Genomic DNA, 26,308 nt, shown 5'->3' with positions numbered 1-26,308 from the left:
AACATTTTAAGTCAACCTGGCTAAAAAAAAGTTGGCGAGCTCTATCCCTAGGATTTGCATTGAACAGTTCTGAAAATGCCAGAAGTGTTTTTAAGCAGTGGATTCTGAGATATAAATTTTAAATGATTTTAAGTCGGGTTTCACTTTGATCAAACTGGATTATTGTCCTTTACTATTCCATTGGAGCACTAGAAAAATACCTCTTCTCATTAAAGCATAATACCTTGTGGGGATGACTCAGTAGTATCTGAGCCATATGCTTTTTCCCATCTGTTCAGAAAATCCCAGATGATTTTCATACTTCCTATCCTAAAGAAATTCCCTAGAAGAGAATTGGATTTCCATTTGTCATTTCTCCTGTCTCATCCTGTCTCATCACTTCTAGGGTTGCTCAGCTTTATACTTCCATATTATATGCCATACTTTTTTGTGTTTGCTTTTTACTTTTTTATCAGCCTTTATTATTTTATAAATAACTCAAGGCAGTGAAAATCTCTAATACTCCTCCTTCCTCCCTTTTCCCCCAAATTACAACCATGAGAAGCAGTTGGGGCGAGAAAGAAAATTTGGTCCCAAATCACCTAGAATCTCCTTGTTTCAATCCTAGTTCCTTAACCAAGGATTGTATTAATATCCATCCATCCTTCCTTCCTTCCATGTTTTATTTATATTGAGTACTAGATTTATTGCTATAATAAATGATAGATTGAAAAAGTTTCATAAATCATTGTCAGGATTAGACATTTTATTGGCTATTGAGTCTCTGCCTAATTTTATGTGTTGCCCTTGTGCAGTCACATAATAGGCAAAATATAAAATTAGTGCAAAGGATGCTACCAGAACTTTGCTTACAGCAATGATTCTTAAATCTACGCATTTGTGGAATATTTGAATCATGTAACAATAAATATCAAACCCATTAGATTCTAACACAAAATATTTTTCATGAAAAACCCATAGTTAAAAAAAATGAAGTTAAGAGTGACATTTAAATTTTTTGAAAATATCTTCTGTATATGGCGAATAATTTTGATTTTTGGATCTGAGAGAATCTTGATGAACCTCCAGGAACCCTTGGACTATGCTTTAAGGAATATTGGCTTAAGGAAAATCTTTACCAGCACTTCATATTGTGTTTGATATAAAGCTAGTAGTAGCATTGAATGACATTCCAAAGATATTTCCCCCAATCAGAGTAGAGCTGGAAGGGACCTTGGAGGTATTCTAGTCCAGCTCCCTGCTTGCAGGAGATCCTATACCATTTCAGACAAGTGACTGTCCAGTCTCTTCTTAAAAACCCAGTGATGAAGCACCCACAACTTCTGAAGGCAAGATGTTCTACTGGTTAATTGTCCTCACTGTTAGGAAGTTATCTTAATTACAGGTTGCTTCTCTCCTTGCTTAGTTTCCATCCATTGTTTGTCCTCTCTGGTGTTTTGGAAAATAAATTGACCCCCTCCTCTTTGTGGCAGCCTCTCAAATACTGGAATACTGCTATGATGTCCCTCCCAGGTCCTTTTCTCTAGACTAGCCAAACCCAAATCCTGCAACCATTCTTCATGTTTTAGTCTCCAGAGCATCTTAGTTGCTGTTCTTCGCAACTAAGATGATTAGTTGCGAATCATACAAAATCTCAACATCTTTTTTGTAATGGGACTAAAACTGGATGTAGTATTCCAGGTGTGGCCTTACTAAAGCTTTATAAACCGATACTAATACGTCATGTGATTTTGATTCTATGCCTGTTTATACAACCAAGGATTGCATTCGCTTTTTTGGCTGCTGTCGCACACTGCTTGACTCATGTTGAAGTGATCGCCCACTAGGACTCCAAGGTCCCTCTCACAGTTACTGATTTTGAGCCAGGTTTCGCCCTCCCCGCTTATTTTGTTCACCACAGATTTGATTTTAAAGTAGCCTTTTCAATGCTTCCTTTTTTTGTCCTTAAATTCCACATGAAATATATCCTTCTTGGCCACAATTTTGACCTGCCTTCATGGGTTAGTCTTCTCTTTGCTAATGACCACCCATTTTCAATTGTCAGATGGGTACCTATCCCTCAAATAGCAAGGCCATAAGAGGAATAGAACAACAGAGTTGGAAGGGACCTTGTACTAACTAGGTCACCTAGTCCAACCCCGTGCTCAAGCAAGAGACCCTATATTTCTGACAGATGGCTGTCCAGTCTCTTCTTGAAAACTTCCAATGATGAAGAAGCACCCACCACTTCCGAGAAAGCGCTTTTATTTTGCTTTGAGCATCCGCTAGTTTGACAGAACTCTCAAAAAGCAACGTTTGACAGAGAAACGAAAGCACGGCTAAACCGTCGCTATGAGAACATCTTGAGGTCAAATTGCTGCGGAGGGGGGGAATGGGGGGGGTAGGGTGAGCGGGATAAGCGGGGCGCGAGCTCGGACAGCCTTTCTTCCTCTCGGACATCTTTCCCGATCCGCGTAAGTGATTGGCGGTGTGCAGGAGACGTCACGTAGGACGGCAGCGGCTTGGCCGGGGGGTGGTGCCGGCGATACGTTGCTTCCCTCTCTAGCCTCTCCATTTCTGTGCTCTCTTTCAGGCAGACGGGGGAGATCGCACCAGCGGCAATCGGGCCCTGCCAAAGGTGCAGCTATGGTCGGCGTCTTCTCCTACGAGAGCTTGGTCCATGCCATGGCTGGAGCTGTGGTGAGTAGGCTTCGGAGGGAGCGGGTGTGTGGAAAATCCGGAAGTGAAGGGACAGGATTTGGCTGGATTAAAGGAAGGCACGGAGATGGAGGGGACCTGTTCTCCCTGCCTTCGGTGCATTGGGTAGCCGCTAAAAAAACCAAACTGCTGTTAGCTTTTGAAGTCGAGCTCTCCTCCCAACTTTTGTCTCTGCGGGTGCCTGTTAGTCTGAACTGTCATCCTAAATATTTGTTATTTGCTTATTTGTAACTTCCTGTTACGCTCCGTTTGCCCAGGAGCTTGAAGAGCATAGGTTATCAATACAACCACTGCTGCAGAAGAAAAGATTACATTTTTCGTTCTGGATGGTTTCATAAAAAATGACTTCAGCTTTAAATGATATGCAAAAGTTTATTGCAGTCTTTAAAGGAAGACTGATGCTTTCAAGATATACTTTGTTTTCTGCCTTGAGTTATTTGTAAAACTAATAAGGCAAGATACAAACAAACAAATACATAAATAAAAAATAACCTTGTTAATTGTACGATACATTGAATTAAATGTCCACTTGCTTGTCTGTTTTCGCCTAATTGCAAATCTGTTTATCAGTGGACTAGGGTCCAGAATCTTGTCAGGATTGCCAATGTATATAAGTCTATTAGTGTTTTCTCATAATAGCTTCTAGTGTTGCTTGTTTAATACACTTCATCAACATGCCTGTTAAAAGTATTTTTATATTATTTTTATTAAATATATTAATATATCACTAATACAACAATCAGAAACTGCAAAAAGTTTGCAGATCAAATGGGTTATAGTTGTTTATGACTGTGTTAATAACTGGATCATTGTAGTAAAACATGTATACAATCCAAGAATCAACATAGATGGTACATCTCTTTATTATCAGTGGTCCAGATTAAAAACATAATCGGGTAGAGTATTCACCCTATCTCTTCTACTAGAGTAAGTTCAGAACTCTAAATAAAGTATGCTGTCATTTTCATATGCCATCCACTATGATGAGTTCTTTTTGGTAAATGCTACATCCAAAAATTTTCTTCCCTTTGTTACAAGGGATATTTTTATTATACCAATACATAGTGATCCTTAAACAGAATGTATGATGCTTCCTTATTTTTTACCTACAAGCCTATTTTACATATTCTGTGTTACTTCTAAGGATTTTTACGTATGGCTTCTATGAATATTCATAAAATCTTTGTTCTCTCTCCCCCCCCTTTCACCTTTACAGACAGATTTGAATTACTTATATCTGTGAAAAGATATTGCAGTAGTTAGCTATATTTTGGGCTGCTCTCTCAGCTGTAGAGACTATGGGCAAATTCCTTAGCTGCAATTATAGCCACCTCTTAACCAATCTTTAGGTACATTGAAATTAGTTGGTTTAGGAGTCATTATTTTCAGCGAAGTACCAATTGCTGCTATCCTTATCTCTTATGGGCCTTAAGCATCTTATATATATTTTTTGCTAGGAAGGGAAAAGTTCCTTATCAGCTGTTGGATGGCTGTTACTTGTCTGTGTTTTTACTTTTGAGTCTGAATTCCACACATCCCTCTCCCACACTGACATTTACCCCTCTTTGTCTGGCATTTCCTCCTCTTTCACTTGCAACCTTAATTTCTTCTGGTTATCCCAAATAATTGCAATTGCCCATCTCAAAATACAGTATACACCCATATCTAAATACTGAAGACATCTTTCTCTTGGAGCACAGGTGTGCCTCAGCTATTCATGCTGTCTTAAAGGTGTGGGAGGGTATTACTGGATAAAAAGAAGGAAAGAAAAAGCTTGCATTGACTGTTGTAAGACTCTTCTTCCATACACAGGAATTAGATTATACAATTATACAAATAGATGGTCTTGCATTTTATATCTGTATATATGAGGGTAATTGTGCAGTCCAGGAAAGCAGTTAACAAATAATAGTTCAAGACTGATTTACATGTGAATTCTATTATAACTTGTTTAGACCTGCATAGGTGGAACAAAAATGAGAAAATTATTTCATGTGCTCATTGTCTTCTGGCTCATGGATTTAAAGATTATCAGATTGCTAAATAAGTTTCACAGTTCTTACATGTTGGAATAATTTTGATAATCAGATCAGATAAGACCATATCTAGTTGTTTGTGTGGAAGTTTGTGAATCTTTTTTTATTTATCTTTTTTATTTTCAATATTTTTGCATAACTATGAACTAATAGTTTTGAAATATTATCTAAATGTGATCTTTGCCACACAATTCTAAAACTAAATAGATTTGATTAAACAAATGAGTCAAAAACTATATAGTTGTTCTATATATTAGGAATGCAATATATATTTTTGTATTAATTCCTCCTTTTCTTCTTTGATAATTATAATAAAAATTAATGTTATAACATTAGATAGAATGCCTCAGGGATAGATTGTGTATAATATATCAATATTGTGCTTCACACAAATATTTTATCAAAACTTTACTATGGCAAGTTGTAAATAAAATATAAATACCACTATTAAATTATTTCAGTGTGCTTGGAATATGCACAAAATCTCTGTTTCGAACACATATAGTATCAAACTGAACTTTAATTTATTGTGAACCACATTTTTAATGGGCAGTTGTATAGAATTTTTTTTAAATAAATATTTTGACAGCAATGGTCATAACCATAAAGTTCTGTTTAAGTTGAAAGTGAATTTATATAGAGGAAGCTTTTTCACTGCCATATTTCATAAGGTTTTATGTAGCTTTTTTTAAGGCAAGGATTTAAAAATATCCTCCTGTGTTGCCCAGTTTTGTGCTATTTCCTGCACAATTTGCCGCACCATTAATTAAGTCTGGTTACTTATTTATCACTTTTATAGCAATGTTTTTATTTTATTATATATTTTTAGATCCTATCTTAGTCGTTTTCCTGATACACACATAGATGGATGTAATAGTTCTATAGGATATTTTACTTTATCTGCTCAAACGGCTGCAATAAACTTATTTGATTTAATATAGGTCATTGTAGATTTACAAAAAAATCTGCATGCTCTATATAGTTAATTTTTTGTCCTAAATGTTTTAGGGTAGTGTGACAGCAATGACAGTGTTTTTTCCTCTGGATACAGCTAGACTAAGACTTCAAGGTGAGTAACCCATTCTTTTACATTTAGCCTTTGAGAATATTATATATCACTTACCAACTTGTTTTGCATTTATATCTTAAAATTTGTTCAGAGTAGTAGCAGATCTTCTTTATTTTGCTAGCTGTTAGTATATTTTTGTATTTATTTAGTTCACTCTATTTTTGTTTTTGTTCTTTTAAGTTTTGTTGGTCATTGATCAAATACATATTGAGTGATTGATCTGTTTTAGCCAATAATTGGAGAGATGCTAGGCTACTACAGTACCTATTGATGTGTAAGTGGCAACTAATGCATTTTGTAGCTGACCAGGGCTTTTTATTTATTTCAAATTACCCCTAAAATAATTGGGATGCCAAAACTATGGTTAGTATTTTCTTTATGAGTGCAAAAAAACCTGTTTTTTTAAAGACACTATGTACTCAACAATAACCAGTCACAGATATGTAACAATTTTGCAAAGTATATTGATTACAGCATGTCTCTGTTGTGATAGTTTTCAGAAAATGGAACTTGCAAAATCTTGGCTACTTTGGAAACCTTTCAGATTGCTAACTAAGCTGATGAATCTCCTTAGTATGATATTGTTAGAGTCATCAGAGAAAAGATTTTGTCTTTCTAAACTGCATGAAGATATAATCTGGATGTTCTAAAAGATTATTTATTATTCTTTATTCTCAATACTGTAGACATGAAAGAAGGTTATATTCACATGGCAAATGTACATTTTAGCAAAATACGGTAACCTCAGTTTGAGAAATGCAGAGAGATGATGGAGAAATCCTTTCAAAAAATTAATTTTAGGATTTGGTGTTTAATTATAAAAGACAGATATTTAAAACTGAAAAAAGGCAATTAATATAGTTATTCTTAGAGCAGATATTAAATAATCTTGTGATGTAATCTTAACTTTCCAATGAGGAAAGCAAAAAGTCTACACATTGCTTTTTTGCAATTTCTATAAATGGAAACTTTTCTAATCCTATTTTTTAATTTGTGGTCAGTTGTAGACCTATCCACGAAGGAGAAAACAACTCTTCTCTTTCAGATTGAATCAATGAACTTGAAGATTAAATAAATAATGCACTTTTACTTTTGCCCTAGCTTCCCCAAAATATTAGAAGATGATCTCAACTATAATGAATAACTGTTAAAAAATATTTCTTGTTTTCCAGTTGATGAAAAACGCAAATCAAAAACCACACATGCAGTTCTTTTGGAGATAATTAAAGAAGAAGGCATGTAAGTACAGGGCTATTTTGCTAGGAGAATTAGTTTTTTAAAACTTCTGTGGAGAACAATGTGTACAACACATCTTCCTAAATTTCAATTAAGTAATTTGAATAGTTATACTTTAAACAGAGCCATTAGACTAAACCATATTTTAGAAAGATGATGATGACTGCATTTTTCTTTGTAATTCAAAACACTATTTAAAAAATTAAAAGTCGGGTAAGAGACTAAGAGACTTGCTGCAATATTGTTTCTTCTTCAAGAACAATTTCTAGGCAGGAATTACATTGGCTCAAATCTTGCCTGAATAAATTAGCCTCTATGTAGTTAAAGCTTCTGTCACATAAAAACATTTGTGATGTCTTTAGTATGAATGGAATATTGTTAACTATATAATTACAGTATGTTAATTTTTAAAATGTGCCTCCATAAAATACTACTATCTCTGAAAGGAAATACTTGAACAAGAAACAATGTGCTTGAATTGGATGTTTCTTGTATTCAGATCAGATTGTATTCCTTTTGATTTTTCCAATAATACTGTATTTCCCAAAAAATAAGAACGGGTCTTATTTTCTTTTGACCCCCAAAATTGCACTTGGCCTTATGTTCAGGGAGGTCTTATTATTTTTGAGGTGCACCTCATGGCTGCTGCTGTGTTGCAATATTTTCAAGGGGGGGGGCTTATTTTCAGGGAAGGGCTTATTTTAGCGCATGCACTCAAAAGCCCAATTGGGCTTATTTTCTGGGGAATAGGGTATATCCTCTTGGGTTATTTTCATAGTTATTCAGACATAAACATGTTCAGTTAATTTAGTCCTGAGTATAGAATTGTATTCTGTTAAATATAGTTAATAAGTACCATATTTAAATATGTTTTGTTTTGTCACTTGGTTTCTTGAACACTTAGCCCAAAATCCTTTAGTTAGTAGATATATTTAATTGATTATGTTTGGAATCGGGTGCAGATATGCTTTTTTGCTATGATGGTTGCATTATTTTCATTTTTTGCTGTTGTTATTTTGTTCCTTAGCATTGCACCATATCGAGGGTGGTTCCCTGTTATCTCCAGCCTTTGTTGTTCCAACTTTGTCTATTTCTATACATTTAATAGTTTAAAAACTCTTTGGGCTAAAGGTCATCATTCAACTACAGGAAAGGACTTGATTCTTGGTGTGGTTGCAGGTAATAAAATCCTATCAGCAATGTATTGATTTTGGGATGTAGATTAATTTATCATGAAGGCAATTTAAAATAATGAAGCGATAAATGTATTTTTAATTTGAAAGGGTTTGTCTCATTTCCTCTTTTCTAGTTTTACTTGTTTTAGATTTTTCACTTTTGTATAACAATGTTTCTCTTCATTTCATTATCTTATTTTTGAACATGAGCATGGGCTAAGTTGATGTGTATTCTCATATCTTTGGAAAGTTATTCATTTGATAATAGCAATGAAATTCATAATTTCTTTGAAATGTTTTAATATAGTGTGAGTAGTAAATATAACTGTATATAACAGAAACTGAAAATGCATATTATGAATTTAACATCAGATGTTTTCCAAAGCAAAAATCAAAAATCTTAAATATTTGACAAATTTGGTGTTTGTGCATAGCTACCCATTTCACAAATATGATTCTGAGGAGTATACAATGAAGCAAACCGTCAAAACCATCTAAAGCAACAATTGAAAACAAACACAAATATAAATAAGACAGCAGAGGATGGATCAGCATCCTACACACAGTGTAACAATCTCATAAACTTACTACTTTCATGGGATTGACAGCCTGCTGGAGGAACTCCTTTTTATTCCCTTTCAAGTAGCAGGAATGATGTCACCAAGGATGGCGTGTCTTTGGGTTCATGTCAAATGGAAATTTTTAGCAGAAGGAACCTGTAACACACCTTTCCTGCCAGACGTGATAGGACACGTAAGATATACAGGTGAAACTCGAAAAATTAAAATATCGTGCAAAAGTTCATTTATTTCAGTAATGTAACTTAAAAGGTGAAACTAATATATGAGATAGACTCATTACATGCAAAGCAAGATAGTTAAAACCATGATTTGTCATAATTGTGATGATTATGGCATACAGCTCATGAAAACCCCAAATCTACCATCTCAGAAAATTAGAATATTACATGCAATCAATAAAACAAGGATTGTACATAGAACAATATCGGACCTCTGAAAAGTATAAGCATGCACATATACTCAGTACTTGGTTTGGGCCCCTTTTGCAGCAATTACTGCCTCAGTGCGGCATGGTATGGAAGCTATCAGCCTGTGGCACTGCTGAAGTGTTATGGAAGACCAGGATGCTTCAATAGCGGCATTCAGCTCTTCTGCATTGTTCGGTCTCATGTCTCTCATCTTTCTCTTGGCAATGCCCCATAGATTCTCTATGGGGTTCAGATCAGGCGAGTTTGCTGGCCAATCAAGCACAGTAATTCCACGGTCATTGAACCAGGTTTTGGCAGTATAGGCAGGTGCCAAGTCCTGCTGGAAAATGAAGTCAGCATCCCCATAAAGCTCGTCTGCAGAAGGAAGCATGAAGTGCTCCAAAATCTCTTGGCAGACGGCTGTGTTGACCCTGGACTTTATGAAGCACAGTGGACTAACACCAGCAGATGACATGGCTCCCCAAATCAACACAGACTATGGAAACTTCACACTGGACTTCAGGCATCTTGCAGTGTGTGCCTCTCCATTCTTCCTCCATACTCTGGGTCCTTGGTTTCCAAATGAGATGCAAAAGTTGCTCTCATCAGAAAAGAGGACTTTGGACCACTGAGCAACAGACCAGGTCTGTTTTTCTTTACCCAGGTAAGATGCTTCTGACGTTGTTTGTTGTTCAGGAGCGGCTTGACAAGAGGAATACGACACTTGAAGCCCATGTCCAGGATCCGTCTGTGTGTGGTGGCTCTTGATGCACTGACTCCAGCCTCAGTCCACTCCTTGTGAAAGTCCCCAACACTTTTGAATGGCCTTTTCCTGACAATCCTCTCCAGGCTGCACTCATCCCTGCTGCTTGTGCACCCTTTTCTTCCACAGTTTTCCCTTCCACATAACTTTCTTTGATACAGCACGTTGGGAACATCCAACTTCTTTTGCAATTACCTTTTGAGGCTTTCCCTCCTTATGGAGGGTGTCAGTGATGGTTTTCTGCACAACTGTCAGGTCAGTAGTCTTTCCCATGATTGTGATTCCTACTGAACCTGACTGAGAGACCATTTAAAGGCTCAGGAACCCTTTGCAGGTGTTATGGCTTAATTAGCTGATTAGAGTGGAGCACTTTGAGCCTAGAATATTGCACTTTTTCACAATATTCTAATTTTCTGAGATTGTGGATTTGGGATTTTCATAAACTGTAAACCATAATCATGGCAATTATGACAAATCACGGCTTGAACTATCTTGCTTTGCATGTAATGAGTATCTTATATATTAGTTTCACCTTTTAAATGGCATTACTGAAATAAGTGAACTTTTGCATGATATTCTAATTTTTCGAGTTTCACCTGTAACTGGGGAGAGATAGTGTCTCAAATAACCTGGTCCCATGTTAAAACCAACATCTGGAATTAAACCTGGAAATAAACCAGCCACCAATACAGAGCAGAGATATAATGTGTGTCTTTCTATGGCTGCCAGCACTGCTACATATTTCTTGATCTGTATCTTATTTTGGTTTATTATTTATTCTTACTTGTGCTACTCTCATTTTATGTGCCACATCTGAGGGATGCCTTTTGAATCTTTAATTTAAATTTTATTTAACAGTTTAGCACTTCTGATTTTCTCAATGCATTATTTCATAATGAAGAATAATGTGGGAAGTTTGCGTCAAGTTGGGAAAAATATTTGGAAATAATTAGGTGTGTACCTATTGTGAAAAGCAAGCTTGCTTTTCTTGCATTGCTCAATGAAATGTGTAATAATTGGTAAAGAATCAAAATAAAGGAAGCTCTGTTGGATGTCTATGAACTAAAGAAGGTTCTTGGATGAGAAGCAAAGCATTTTCAAGGAAAAAAATCAAGAAAGTCCAGTTTCCCTTTTTAAAAAGCACCTTTGTGACAAGCTCCCTTGACTTTCCATTTTAAATATTTTTTCCCCCAGAATAATTTCAGTCTAGATTTTGCGAAGTATTTCAAATGGTACTTATTCTGCTTTATACATTAAAGTTAACATTTTAATTTTGATTTTAATTTTATGAGGCCTCTTTTTACTGAATTTTGCTTCTGTTTCCTTAGGTGTAGTGAATGTACTGTTGACTACTCCGCTCTGGGTGGTAAATACCCGTCTTAAACTCCAGGGGGCAAAATTTAGAAATGAAGACATTATACCAACCAATTACAAAGGCATTGTAGGTAGGTTGCTGGTGTGTGTGGGGGGTTGCCCTTGTCTATTGTAAGGTATTTAAATTATGCTTTTTCAAACTCAGTATACCAACACATACCTTCACCACTCTTGAGACAGCATTTTGGCATAGTTTTCCTTGCACAACAAATACCCTGTGCTTTTTGTAGACTTGAAAAAGCTGCTATGCTCTCAATATCCTACCAATTGCATGAAAAAAGAACTGATACTAGAATGCAATATATTTCATGTTCTCCCGCACATGAGCTATATTCTTCAGAAATGTCAGCTTTGTTATTGGTTTTATTAACATACAGTATGCCATTTATATACTTCCTTTTTATTCTAGCAACAATGAGACAGACTTTTTTTCATATCTTTACAATCTGAAAGATGAGGTGGATTATTTAACCATTACTCTGTCTAGTCATTTTGTAAAAAAACAAGCTACCAGTTATCTTTAACTTTCAATGTTATTTTTACAAAGTGAATTAAGGCATATAGCCGTAACTCATATCAACTATATGGAGAAGAAAATTCCAGGCTGATTTCTATTTTTATTTTTATTTAATTTGAGAAAAATGTACAATATAAGCAAAATACTAAGCTACACTAAAAAACAAAATCCTTAAACTCGGAGCTGAGATTCCCTCCAAGCTGAGATTCCCTTCTGCCAAGCAATCTCACTTCCCTAGCAAAAAAAACCCCAAGATCAAAACATTGATTAGCAGCAGAAAAGGAGTTAAATAAGGAATCAACACCCAGTATTTCAAGAAAAAATGGGTTGCTGTACCGAATAAGGCTTCATCCCTAACAAAGGAACGAATTGAACAGATTTGTAGTTCCTTTGGGATATCACAAAGTAATATTGGAATTAGCTCAAGAAACTCCATGGTCTGTATACATGGGTAGGTTTAAGTATTTTGGATAGATTCTATTGGTCAGGGATCTGTGGAGAAATGGCCCAGTACTGTAGATCCTGCCCCGTGTGTCAGTTGGTAAAACCAAAAGGGAAACACAATAAAGTTCCTATCGGAAGAGTAAATTTAATTCTTATTCCCTTTTCTAAAATAATCGTGGATGTTGTAGGTCAGTGATGGCGAACCTTTTCGCCACCAAGTGCCTAAACTGCAGGTGCGCGTGCCGGAGCATTGGAAATTTGAAGACCAGCTGGCCGGCGCACACATGCCTGTTTTTTGGCTGTTTTCAGGCTGTTTTTTGGGCTGTTTTGAGGTCAAAAAAGCCCCCCAAAATGGCTTGAAAATGGTGAGAAAACAACTTGAAAACAGCCAGGGAGTTTTCATGTCCCCGTGAAGATCAGCTGGTTGGCGCACATATGCATGCTGGAAACCAGAAGAGCAGCTGCGACGGCGCGCATGTCCATAGAGAGGGCTCTGTGTGCCACCTATGGCACACATGCCATAGGTTCGCCATCATGGTTGTAGGCCTTTTGCCATGATCTAGTAAAGGCAATGAGTATATCCTAGTTGCCTGCGACTATGCCACTTGGTATCCCGAAGCAGTTCCATTAAGGAAAGTGACCACCGAAAGAATAGCAGAGGAGCTGGTCGAAATCTTCAGTAGACTGGGCATACCAAAGGAGATCCTTACAGATCAAAGAACCAATTTCCAAACTACTGCTGAAATATTTATATACACATCTGGGAATAAAAGAGATATGTACCAGTCCTTAGGACGGTCTTACAGAAAGGATGAAGCAGACCCTAAAATCTAGTCTCAAAAAATAAGCAGGCCAAGACACAAAACATTTGGATACATAGATGCTGTTTCTATCTGAAATTCCCCAGACGTTTATGGGATTTAGCCCTTTTGGGTTACAGTCTAAAAGTCAACTTTCGGGGTTCAAGACACCATTAAGGAAAATCGGTGCAAAAAACTAGAAGGCTTTAAAGACCTAATTGAATATATCTTATTCGAGAGGAATAATTTAAAATCCCTAGGACACATTGCTAAGGAATATTTAGAAACCAGTGAACGTCAGAAAAGGCATGATAATAGAAGTTTAAAGGTGAAGCAATTTAACATAGCAGATCAAGCCCAGTTACTGTTGCCTAGTAAAGGAAACAAACTACAGGCTAAGTGGCAGGGGCCTTACATAATGATGAGGTGAACTGAACCAATAAATTATGAAATTGAATTGGGAGACAAAAAAAGGAAGTGCCAACCTACTAAGGAAATAGCACAATAGAGCTGAACCTGGGATGGTTTGCTGGCACTAAAGGAAAGGTATCCAGAATTATTGGATCAATCTTGGGGTGCAATACTTCATCCATATTATGGAAAAATACTTATCAATTCAGACCTAGGGGATAGTTAAAACAAAGAGATAAAAATATTAGGGAACTGGAAACATACATTTACCATACAATTGAGCATAATATCTTAGTTGAACACAAAATAGAAAAGGGCGGAACCTGATCAATTAGATCTCCCTATAGAATTCTTGAGTGGTTGAAAGATGTGTTAACAAAATGAAATAGAAAAGATGCTCCAGATAGACACAATATAACCATCTGAAAGTGTTTGGTGTTCTCCAGTTGTATTGGTCTCAAAGCCAAATGCTGGCTTGAGAATTCTGGGAGTTGAAGTCCAGGCATCTTCAAGTGGCCACGATTGAGAAACACTGGTCTAAGTGGAGCCAAATATTTAGCATCTTTGGATTTAACCAAAGGATATTGGCAAATTCCATTGGAGCACCACTCCAAAGAGAAAACAGAGTGTGTGCCAATCCACAAGGATACTTTCAGTTTTAAAAAAATCCATTTGGTCTACATGGGGCACCTGCTACCTTCCTGAAATTAATGAATAAAATCTTACCAGGTCAAAAGGAATAGTGTGTTGCCTATTTAGATGATATCCTCATCTACAGCAAGACCTAAGAAGAACACCTTAAACACACAAGGGAAACAATTGATTGTCTACAGAAAGCTGGCTTAACCATAAACCCAGAAAAAGTACCATCTAAGATATCAGGAAACCCAATACTTGGGCTTTATGGTAGGTAAGGGGGAGATGAAATCTGAATAGAGAAAAGTGGAAACAGATAGAAGCCCCAAAAACAAAGATGTTTGTTCTTTTCTGGGTTTGGGGGAATATTACCAAAGGTTTATCCCTCTAAGAGAAAACACATATTTTCGATGATCTTAGGAACCGAGACACCAATTTTTTGGTTGGGGGTCACCACAACATGTGGAACTGTATTAAAAGGTCACAGCATTGGGAAGGTTGAGAACCACTGGTCTAGACAATCATTCTAATAAGGATTTCTCTATACAGTCTAGCTCTAGGAAAAATAGAAGCAAAATTGATTTGGATCATTTTTTCCAAAACATAAAAGTAGCAAACTTATCATACTTTGTGCCTCTTCTGTGTAGCTATATAAGCAAACAATTTTGCACGCAGGGAAGGTTTTAATGAGAAATTCACATACACAGTTATTGAAGCCAGATCTTCAGATATGAAAAGGAAAGTATACTATTCTTAACTCTGTCTTCAATCCAAATTTGTATATAGGTTGAAACTCATAAATGGACTGCTTATTACTAAAAATAGCAGATGGCATTTTCCTTCCTTGAGCTGATAATACAATGCTTTTAGGAGCCTCTGAAAATAGGCTGTATATTAAAAATGTGCAGCTTCAGCATTGTGAGGCTTCAACAGTTCATTGGTTAAAGGAATGAGAACACTGTCTACCATGTTTAGTAATAAATGGGTGTTTCTGTCGAGGGGTTGTGTTTAAGTTGGATGTTCTTAACCTGAGGATGCCTATAAAGGAAAAATAAGGAACATAACAGTTCTAAATAAAATCATTACGGTTAACCTAATTAAATTAATCTTACAGCTTGCATAGCATCTTAGAAAGTAGAGCTTGTTGACAATTCATTGCTGAAAGGGATGGAGATTATCTAGATTTTTGATCCTTTGTTTTCCTTCTTTTTCTTTTTAGAACTATCCTCACTGTCTTATAGAAAGCAGAGGACAAGTAAAAGCCATTCTCTTTGAATGGACTAAGTATTTTCATGGGTCCAGCCAGATTTGTATTTAACCAATGATTTGATGAGTGAATAATAAAGGCAGTGTTTTGTTTCATCCAGTTGTGCCATTGAATAAAAAGGATTAAATTAAAATAGCTTTTGAGACAAACAACATGAATTATTTCTATTCAGGTCTTTCAGCAGGAAATGAACTAAGCAGATGCTTTAGGGGGCATTATTTATCACAAATATATTTTTCACATGCACATGGCTTTCAGGAGACCTATTTTAGTTTATGAGTTCCATGTAATATTGAAAAAGTTTTTTTAAAAAAATTTCAATTGGCATAGATAACAATCCATTCTTAAAACTGATGATTTAATTGATATGGTCTTGTGAACATAAGAAGAAATTATTGTATTTGTCTCATCTTAAACTAAGGATTAGAATAACATATTTTCAACAAAACATGTTACCCATCAACTACCAAAATTTCTAAACTTTCCATTGCTTCTCCTTGGGATGATGGAAACAATACATGCTGAATAGTAGAAGGAATTGAAATGAATGGTAGAATCAAGAAAAAGATCAGTATTTCTATTAGACAATTTCTGGATAAAATAATTAAAACTCTGGGGAGATTTAGGAGTAACTATAGACACATTTAATTTATATTAAACACAGATGACATGGTATCAGAAGTGTTACTTTGCAATCAGCTAATTAATCAATCAATGATAGACGCAAGTAAATCAAACAGTAATTTTCTGCATGCCAAACCTCTTTAAACTTAATTTGAAAGGCATAAGGGTTAGTCTGCCTTAACTAAATGGTACTTATTTGATTAGCCTTGCATTTCTGAAAGAAAAATTAACTCGGCTTGGAGTAGTGCGCCATAGAAACATTATAAATAAATCTTTGAATCATGTCACAATTACAGGAAAATATTGAATTGATTCATAATACAACTTTTGTGTGCTGTAATTTTGTCTGTCCAGTTTTAAGAACCCCTACCTACCTCCCTGTCACCTTGAATTTGATTATTCCAGCTTACTAACAATTGTTCATGATAAATACTGAACAATAAAATCAGCTACAATGAGCCCATACAAAATTCTTTGAATTCTCAATAAATAAATGTAAATTTAGATGCAAAATAAATGTAAAACTCTATGAATAATGCTAACCTGGCAGACTGATCAAATGTATAATTCTGCATCCTCTGTAAGATTCTTATTTCCCTTACTTATTTTTCTAATCAGATGCCTTTCATCAGATAATTCGAGAGGAAGGAATCTTGGCTTTGTGGAATGGTACTTTTCCCTCACTGCTCTTAGTATTTAACCCTGCCATACAATTCATGTTTTATGAAGGGCTTAAGAGAAAAATTTTAAAAAGACAACTGCAGGTAAGATTCCAAGGCTTACAAGAAAGATGATATTTATTTAACTTTGATCTTAGAAATTGTTCCATTCAACTAAATCAATTTTGGTTTTGGATTAGAATGGATTTGAAGATTCTTAATTTTGTTTTTGCATACAGATACTAATTTGTTTTCATATTGTTTTAGCTGTCTTCACTGGACGTTTTCGCTATTGGAGCAATAGCCAAAGCAATTGCCACTACCCTCACTTACCCTATGCAGACAGTACAGTCAATTTTACGGGTATGTATGAGTAATGCCAAATCACTTTCATTCACACCCTAACTTGTAAACTTTTATTCCATTTAATACTTCTTAATTTGTTATTAGACAAGCGCAACTTTTAACTGAGGCTAACAAAGCTCTTAAAAAATGTTTCTCAGACTTTCACAATTAGAATTTTGTGAATTAATAGTAGCACATGGCTTCCATAATGGATGCTGCTTTTCCAAAAGTACATTAGTATATTACACTGCATTTATTACTATTAGGCAGGATTTCTCCTTTTTCTCTCTGCATGTTTTATGACATTATGTAATAGTGAGATAAGCCTGGTAGCGTCATACTCTCTTTGTAAATCCTTTCTGTTAACATCAAGCTCAAGTTATATGCCAAAATTTAAAATAATTATACTTATTTCTCATTCGGAAGACTGTGAAAAAAGAAATAGAAGAAGAGTGGCTGACAGCAGTCTTCCAAGATAGCCAACAGCTAAACATTAATGAACTTTTTCTACAATAAGAAACAGTAAACTAACTTCATTTTCCATTTCTAAAAACTGAGGTTCTTGAATGGGACTTTAAAACAGAACTAAAAAAGAGCAATTATTTGAGCTTTCTTGTTTTTCTTAGAGATGAATTAATTGACTGCTCTGATTCTACACTACCCCTTCCCCATCATTCTTCAGTCCATTTCACTAGTTCTCCACTTTCTTCTAATAAAAATAAGAAGATAAGATCCAGTCATAGAATGGCTCAGCTGAATTCATGGCAAAACAATGTTTGCTCACAGCAAAGACTGACCTTTTAATGTTCAAGCAATTAGTCTTCATTAAAAATAATCGGGATCCATGCAAAACAGACTTTGAAGTTTTGCACAAAAGCATACAGAAAGACACTCCACCTTTATTGAAACCCATGCCCAAGCAGACAACCTAGTTAAACAACAACCCTTAGGACCCAATAAAGGTGTCAGTTGACTCTGGTGTGAAACCAGTTAAAGAAGTTACCTCATCGAAGCTTATTCCTTGCAATTAAATTGGGTTGCTCTTCATTGCACACCCTTCAGTACACAGCCTTAATTCTAGTCAGTCAGTCCAAAAGAGCAATTGTAACTTCTCTGGGACAGCTTCTTCATTGCCAAATACTGTGTTTCCCTGAAAATAAGACAGTCTTATTTTCTTTTGACCCTTGAAATAAGCACTTGGTCTTACTTTCGGGGAGTTCTTATTACTTTTGAAGTGCAGGAGGCAGTGAGCATGGTCATCTCATGGCTGCTGCTGTGTTGCAATATTTTCAGGGAGGGTTTGTTTTCAGGGGAGGGCTTATTTTAGCACATGAGCTCAAAAGCCTGATTGGGCTTATTATCTGGGGAGGTCTTATTTTCAGGGAAACAGGGCAGATTTGTGCTTATTTATGTGGCTCCCACATTTGGAGGAGAGACCGCCTCCTGCCAATTACCTCCCTACGACCAATTAGATCCCACAGATTAGGTCTCCTCCGGGTTCCATCAGCTAGCCAGTGTCGATGGTCGACCCCCCGGGGGAGGGTCTTCTCTGTGGCTGATCCGGTCCTCTGGAACGATCTCCCCATGGAGATTCGGATCCTCACCACCCTTCTGGCTTTCCGCAAAGCCGTTAAGACCTGGCTGTTCCGGCAGGCCTGGGGCTGATGAGTTCCCAGCCCCACTCGAATTGGTGCGCCTGTTGCGGAGTTTTAATATGTTTTTTGTAATTGTTTGTCTTGTTTTGCTTTCATTGTATTACCCCCCTCCCTATGAGTTTGTTAGCCGCCCTGAGTCCCTTCTGGGAATAGGGCGGCATACAAGTTTAATAAACCATAACCAACCATAACCATTTGCCTTGCAGCCAACGAATCTTACTGACTTTTAAGCAATTTATTATACCTCACATGTCACTTAAAAGGAAACAATTTATTGCTACCCTTTGGATTGATCCAATCAAAGGATACATGTTGGAGGGGAAACCCCTTTGTTCAGCTCTGCTACTTGTGATCTACATAGTATTTTAATTAATAACCTATTGTTAATAGCAGTAACTCCTAATAGCAGGCATATATGCAGATTGAGGCAAAGTTTGATACAGAAGAAGCAGTACTTATCAACACTTTTGCAGCTTTGCCCATGGTTAAGCAAGATGATACATTGCAAAGGATGGATAGCCTTAAAAGACTACTCTACTATCAATTTGACTAACAAAAAGTAATAGCAAATTCTAGTCTTTAGGACTTTCTTTGCAAAACCTCTGTCCATTAGGGTTTAAAAATGCCATATATCTATCCCATTTTAAAGAACTACTTTGGTAGACAGCATATTGTCTATCTGTGACTGCTCTTATTTAACCGGGACCCTGACATATATTTCCAGGTTGCACAAATTTTGGTCATTGCAACTGCTATCTGTGTTAAAGTCATTATACTAAATTTAATGTAATTTAATGCATGTATGTCTTTTTAAAAACAGTTTTAATAACAATTACAGGTTTACATGTTTCATTATTGTGCTCTCTGGCTCAAAGGCCATAATAAGTTTAATTTGCTTATGTTTAAGTTATGTACAGGATTATAAAGGCTTGATCACAATACTTTCTGTGAACAATCAAAATATTCCATAATTTTGCATACTTCTGTAAGCAGAGATTAACAGTAAAAATGTTCATTTATTCATTTTGTCTCCTTTTCAGTTTGGACATCACCGACTAAACCCTGAAAACAGGAGATTAGGTAGTCTTAAAAATGTCCTCTACCTTCTTCAGCAAAGAATAAAGTAAGCTTTGCACTTTTAATTGGCTTCTACTTAACCCAGTTTAATGTCTTACTAGTTTACTGTAAATTGGGTTCTTTGTAAATGGATAGTTACATAAAGATATACCTATGCATATACATACACAACAACAATTTTAATAATAGAATAAAAGTTCTGGAATTATCCTATGATAAAAGTTGTCATATTATATTAAAATTAGAAGGGATAAAAGAAGCCATCTAGTTCAATTTATTGCTTAGTGCACAATCCATTTATAGCAGAAGTGTCAAACTCAATTTAATTGAGAGCGGCATCTGGGTTGTGTTTGAACTTAAACACAGGGTGGCCAACCCACCCTGGCCTGTAGTTTTAGAAGAAACTATCTGATGATCATGGGCAAGTTTCTACCAAGTTTCATTGACACTTGTACATTGACGTTTGTTTTCCTGTATCTCTAGTTCTCCCTGTTCATATCAGTTCAATTTATTATGATTTGGCAACATGCAGAAAAAGAAGAATTTATAATATTTCTTGCCACCAGGCAGCAGAAGACATAATTAAGCCATCTCTTTTTTTTTCTATTTTAATAATTATGGTAGTATATTTATTTTTAGCAGCCTGAGTGCTCAGTGAATGCTCAATTTGACTAAAAAGATGGGTTATAAACAGTGGTGGGTTGCAGGCGGTGTGCCCCAGTACGGGCGTACCGTAGCCTGCCTGGAGCACTGGGTACCGCTCCGGTATGGTGCTTCGAAGCCCCCCCCCCCGCTCCTTACCTGTCTTTAAACCCTTCAATGCTTCTGCGCATGGCACATACAGCGCCTGCGCGATGCTCCGCCGAGCAGCTAGAGCATCACAGAGGCTTGCAGAAGCGTTGCTGGATGGTAAGACGCATGCGCGCGCACCGCACACATTCATGTGGAGGATGCTGTGAGACACCACTGGTTATAAATCTGATTAAAAAAATATTATTACAGATTCTGAGGTAATTAATTAAAACCCATCTATTGGAAATGCCTCTTTTCCAAGACGTAGCTACATCTAGAAGCCCAGTGGAAGACAGAATCTACAGTTCATTCTGCTCAATTAGATAAAGCCAATGGGCCACTGGTCTTATTGGCATTTAGTCAAAGAGGGCATCACCACCGTCCAGACCTTCCGCACAGCCCTCAAGATCTGGCTATCCCGTCAGGCCTGGGGATAAGACCCTAATCTCGCCCCGCCCGAATGTTGAATGAATGTTGTGTTTTATTGTTTTATTTTATTATATTCCACATTTTCTTTTTGTGTCTTGTCTTGCACTCCCTTCCTACAAATTGTAAGCCGCCCTGAGTCCCCTCAGGGAAAAGGGCGGCCTATAAATGTCAAATAAATGAAAAAATGAAAAAAAAAATGAAATCATATCCTTAAATCCTTAATGATTCTTAACAATTGCATTCAAAGAGTAAGAACAGAGCAAAATTGATGTATGTTTGCTATAGAAGGCAGAATTATCTGTTTTGTTTTTTTAATGTATAATGTTTAATATGTTTTTTTATAGGCGCTTCGGATTAGTGGGACTCTATAAAGGACTAGAAGCAAAGCTACTCCAGACAGTCCTCACTGCTGCACTCATGTTTCTTGTCTACGAAAAACTTACTGCTATTACTTTCACAGTCATGGGGTTAAAGCATCCCTTAAAGAACTAAAATATTTTAATATAAAGCATATAAAACAGAGAGAGGAAATCAGAATACCTGACAAATGATTGGGTGCCATAAACAATTTTATCCCAAGGCCAAATTTTTATTTTACTGTGCTTTTGTTTTCAATCAAAACTGTTGAATGTATCTATATTCCAGTATCTAGAAGGCATCACTTTTAGTCAGTTTTATGTAAAGATTGGGGCATTCTTTGATTTTTTTATATATATTTTAAAATACCCTTTAAACACTAATTCTCCATTTGCTGTCAGATGATATTCCAAATATTTGGTGTTACATGATAATCTTAATGAGTCCAATAAAGATTTTATTACAAAATGTCCTTAGAAGATAAGCTTTAATTGGTTAAGAATATTTTAATTGTCTTGGAAGAACTGAGTTGTGTTCTTTTATGCCTTCTTCTGTAGCAACCTAAGAATTTTGAAGAATGGATTTGAAATTGTTTTAAGCATCAATTTTATTACCGTTTTAATGCTTAATTAAATATTGTGCCAAGCTTCCCTGATATGATAAAATTGAATAATATATGTACATACATATAGAATGTTAATCATGTCAGATTTCTGACATTTAAGAAATTAAAATTATTCCATACATACTCTTCTCCCTCTTCTATCATATGAACTATTTTAACATAAATTGCAGAATTGGGAATTATCTTTTTATACTAGTAGAAGCCCCAACTTAAAAAAAAATGTAATTACCATATGAGATTGTTCAAACATTGTGATGATTTATTATATATCAAAGTAGGTAACTATGAATCTTGGGTTTATATGTTACCTCTCTGATTTAATTATGGGGCAGTTGAAAACTTCAGTTTTTTAAATTGCATTTTTCTTTTTGTTCTAATCCAAGTCAACTTCAAAACATAGGCATAAAAAGGTTTATTACTTTCAATAAATTATAGTTAAGATTTAACTATGCTATTGGTTTAAACAGTATTTTAAGCAATATTTATATATGGTTAATAAACAAAATTAGTTCCTGCAGCCATGCTGAAAGAAAAGAATAAAGATGGAATGTGCAAGTTTATGATTCATTCTTATTGTGATAAATCATAGTATTGAACTATATGTCTATTAAATAAATGCACATATGCCCTATTATTAAAACTGTAATTAAATTTTGAAAAAAGAACCAACCTACAGTAAATAATAAACATTCCATATTGTAACTGTAATAAGTGAAAGACTAAGAATTATTCAATAATATTTATTATTACTGAGATCCATAATTGATTAATAAAGAATAAACTTGTTTTGAAATTGATTGTTATTCTGTTTTTCAAAACAGAAACATTGTTTGGACTGTTTCTTACTTTTGTTTTGCCAAATGTTTGATCATAGTAACTCTTAATCTGCTTTCAAACAACTAATAAATTTGAGGAAAAAAGCTAAGGATAATTCACAGTGGGAGGAAGGTGGGGCTCTGACAGTGGTGGGTTTCAAAAATTTTTGGAACCTCTTCTGTAAGTGTGGCCTGCTTTGCGGGTCCACTGGTGGAACCTCTTCTAACCGGTTCGGTAGATTTGACGAACCGGTTCTACCGAATAGGTGCGAACTTGTAGGAACTCACCTCTGGGCTCTGAAGGCATGAGAGGAAAGCCATCCATGCAGAAGAAACTCCTAAATCAAACCCAAAAGAATATGAAAGCAAACATTTGTACTGTTGTCAATGAAACTTTACATAACTTTTATGTTTAAATACATTTGGGTGGAGTTTATGAGAAGTCTCTGGTTGGAAGACACTCATGTAATAACATGGGAAGAATATCTAGTTTCCACATATCTGTTTGGAATTGAAGATGTGGTAAGATAAAAACCTCAAGGACTGATGGTTACTGATTATTGAAATAATAGTTCCCCAATTAACAACTACATGCATATAGTAATTGAAAGTGAGGATGAATCAAGAAAAAGCAAAATTGTCAAAATAGAAATGAAACCATTTATATATTTTAAGGAATTGAAATTATGAAAACAAACAAGGCCAGTGTAACTCCTATGTTTACATGGTGTACTTGAACATGTATTCTGTGTGTGACTTTATCAAAACAATGGAATGTCAATAATACTTCAAAAGGGGCTTGTCTTGCTTTCAGAATTCTTCGAATGGTAGAAAAATGCACAAGATAATTGCTTTTCTATATTAACCAATATGGAAGTCTTGTGATATAGAGAATTGGATAAAAGAGGGGATCAGTTGATAGATGATGAGGGTAATTTTTAACATGCTGTGCTAAGAGATATATACCTATCAGATATAACTCAATGGCAATATTTATAGCTACAACATTGGTTAATGCTCAGTCTAGGAGCATTTTTAGCTTCTAAGGCACCTGAGATACTAGAACAACTGAGTAAATCTTTTGAAACAACCCCCCCCCCTTAGTTTTTATAGGCGTTATAAATAAATCTAATGCACAAGTTAAAAGATGAGTGGAATAAAGAATTAGAACTTCCTGTATTGCATATACAATGAGAGACTGAACTTTATGGCAAGAGTGTCAATTGCTCTTAAACTATGACTTCTATAACAAAAGTAATATTTGGAATGCATTGGACTCCATTGTGTTTGTATAGGAAAGGATTGTGTAAGACAGCATTTTGTTGGAGATGTAAGAGGGACAATGCTTTCTTAAAATGTCTTTGTAAAATGTCCTATGTACCATGTCCTTACTATGGAAGGTTTTGGAAGAAATAGTGGACTATGTAAACGTGTGTGACAGAAGCTAAAGTTTTCAGAGGATAATATTCTCTTGAATTACAAATTTAATACAGTATATGAAACTTGAACAATATACATCTTTTCTCTGAGTTCTTACTATGTTTAAAAGATTCATTCTGCAATATTGGAAAGATAAATGTATGGCCTCATTTACTTCATGGATTGAAGATTTGATTAAATTTCCTAAGATTGCATACAGACAAACTTTGGATAAATATAATGAAATATGAGACTCGTTTATACAAAATACAGTACTGTAAAAAACCATGATAGTTATAAAATTGTATTAGAAGTGTCTGTGTATATATAACGTTTATACTAGATAATATATAGAATTGTAGCTGTTTATTGCAATGACATAATACCTTATATACTCTATATATTTTCTCTTGAATTTCTTTCTACTCATTTTTAAGCACATTCCATATTTTTTTTTAGTACACATGTATTTCTGTGTCTTTCTTTTCTTTTTCTGTCATTTTTTATTAATTGAAAACTGGCTTAAGGCTTCTATCACTGAGCTTCAGCAAGAACATGCATGATAGTTGCTTTGCAAGAGATCCATCTTTAAATGGAAACAATAAAAAAAGAGTTAGTCCAACATACTGGATTGCTGGAGAGGAGCTCATATAGCCATTACTATGATGACTTTTAGCTACTGGTATATGCAGTATTTATATCCAATTGCTAAATAATAAAGAACAAGTTATATAGTATAGCCACTAGAGGTCACAGGCTGTTAGGAAAATAAAGGATGCTCTGCATTACTGTATAGCAGAAACAGGCATTTGTGGATCTTTACTGACAAGTCTCTGGGCGATCTGCACTACATCAGCAAATAATTATCTTTCCTAATTACTTAACCAGCATGACAACAAAATGATTCCATCTCATCCTACGTGGTATAATTTGTAGTTCTAAAATGAAAACCAATTCTCTTGACCACTTGGTTTTTCTTTCAAAGGAATGTACGGTAAATTATGTTCATTTCTGGTATTCAACACATATTTTTTTCCAGAATTATTTCAGTAACGTATTTTTGTACCAGGCTCCAGTTTAAAATAATATCATCAAAAATAGAGTCGAATCCAGAAAATAATAAAAAACAAAAACCCTAAGAAACCACAGTATTTACAATATGTCTTACCTTTAATAAATTAATGATATTTAGTTGTTTAACTTTCACAGTTCTGACAAATACAGAAATTTAAATTTGATTAGCTGACATGTTTTCCCCCATACCATGGATTCTTACTGCACAAGTGAATGAATATATGGACTACCGGTATATATTGTAATTGACAATGTTGTGATCTTTTTGTATTTATGTAGCATTATTTGAATAAATTATTGAACAATCTACTGAAGAATTAATCAGATCGTGCTGATGCTGACAGGTTAAAACTGAATTTCAAAACTAAAATATAAAGATACTAGGTAAAATAGGTAAACAAAACATACTTTTAACATGACATAAGAGTATTTATAGAAAGAATTTTATAGTAGACCAGAAGTTAATATGGGTCTACAATGTAAGACAACTGAAAAGACTAAAGCAATCTAATAAATTAATCGAATGCATCAACAGAATTACAATATCAGTAATGTATCTGCAACTATATTGCTGTCTTGGAAAGATGCCAACAGATTGGCAAAGAGATGAGCAAAAACTAAAGGGTTTATGCATGGCTTCCCTATTCCCTAAATTACTTAGATGTTATTGAAACAAAGCCAGGATGTCAGCATGGACCATTATTCACCATCTTGACCTTATTAGTTAAAATTCTCTTCCAAGGACATTCCTCACTACCTTATCCATTTTTCTACTAATATTCTACTTGTAAATATTTTTTTTCTAGTCCATCAATCATAGGTAGTCCTGGAGTTATGACAATTGAGCCCAAAATTTATGTTGCTAAGTAAGACATTAAGTGATTCCCCCCCCCCCCATTTTACAACCCTTCTTGCCGTAGTTAAGTGAATTCATTGCAGTAGTTAAATTAGGCACATGGTTGTTAAGTGAATCTGGCTTCCCCATTGACAGAAGGTCGCAAAAGGGGATCACATGAGCCTGGGA

The 26,308-nt window shown here is 35.4% G+C and overlaps 1 protein-coding gene across 1 annotated transcript; it reads left to right on the top strand.

The window, feature by feature from the left end:
• The first annotated feature begins 2,521 nt into the window (after positions 1-2,521).
• Positions 2,522-22,773, top strand: SLC25A17 (solute carrier family 25 member 17). The gene is made up of 9 exons (XM_014071674.2): positions 2,522-2,679; positions 5,742-5,802; positions 6,975-7,041; positions 8,066-8,217; positions 11,293-11,409; positions 16,656-16,801; positions 16,964-17,059; positions 19,737-19,819; positions 21,339-22,773. Exons 1-9 carry the CDS (start codon positions 2,626-2,628, stop codon positions 21,484-21,486), a joined length of 924 nt encoding a protein of 307 aa, XP_013927149.1. The 5' UTR covers positions 2,522-2,625; the 3' UTR covers positions 21,487-22,773.
• Positions 22,774-26,308: the final 3,535 nt, after the last annotated feature.

Source organism: Thamnophis sirtalis, unplaced genomic scaffold (assembly GCF_051295495.1).
Source record: "Thamnophis sirtalis isolate CommonGarterSnake01/CBP01778 unplaced genomic scaffold, rThaSir2_p1.2 scaffold_9, whole genome shotgun sequence".
NCBI classification, from domain to species: Eukaryota; Metazoa; Chordata; class Lepidosauria; order Squamata; family Natricidae; genus Thamnophis; species Thamnophis sirtalis.
Note: the sequence above shows the minus strand (reverse complement) of the source record. Positions and strands in the feature narration are given on the sequence as shown.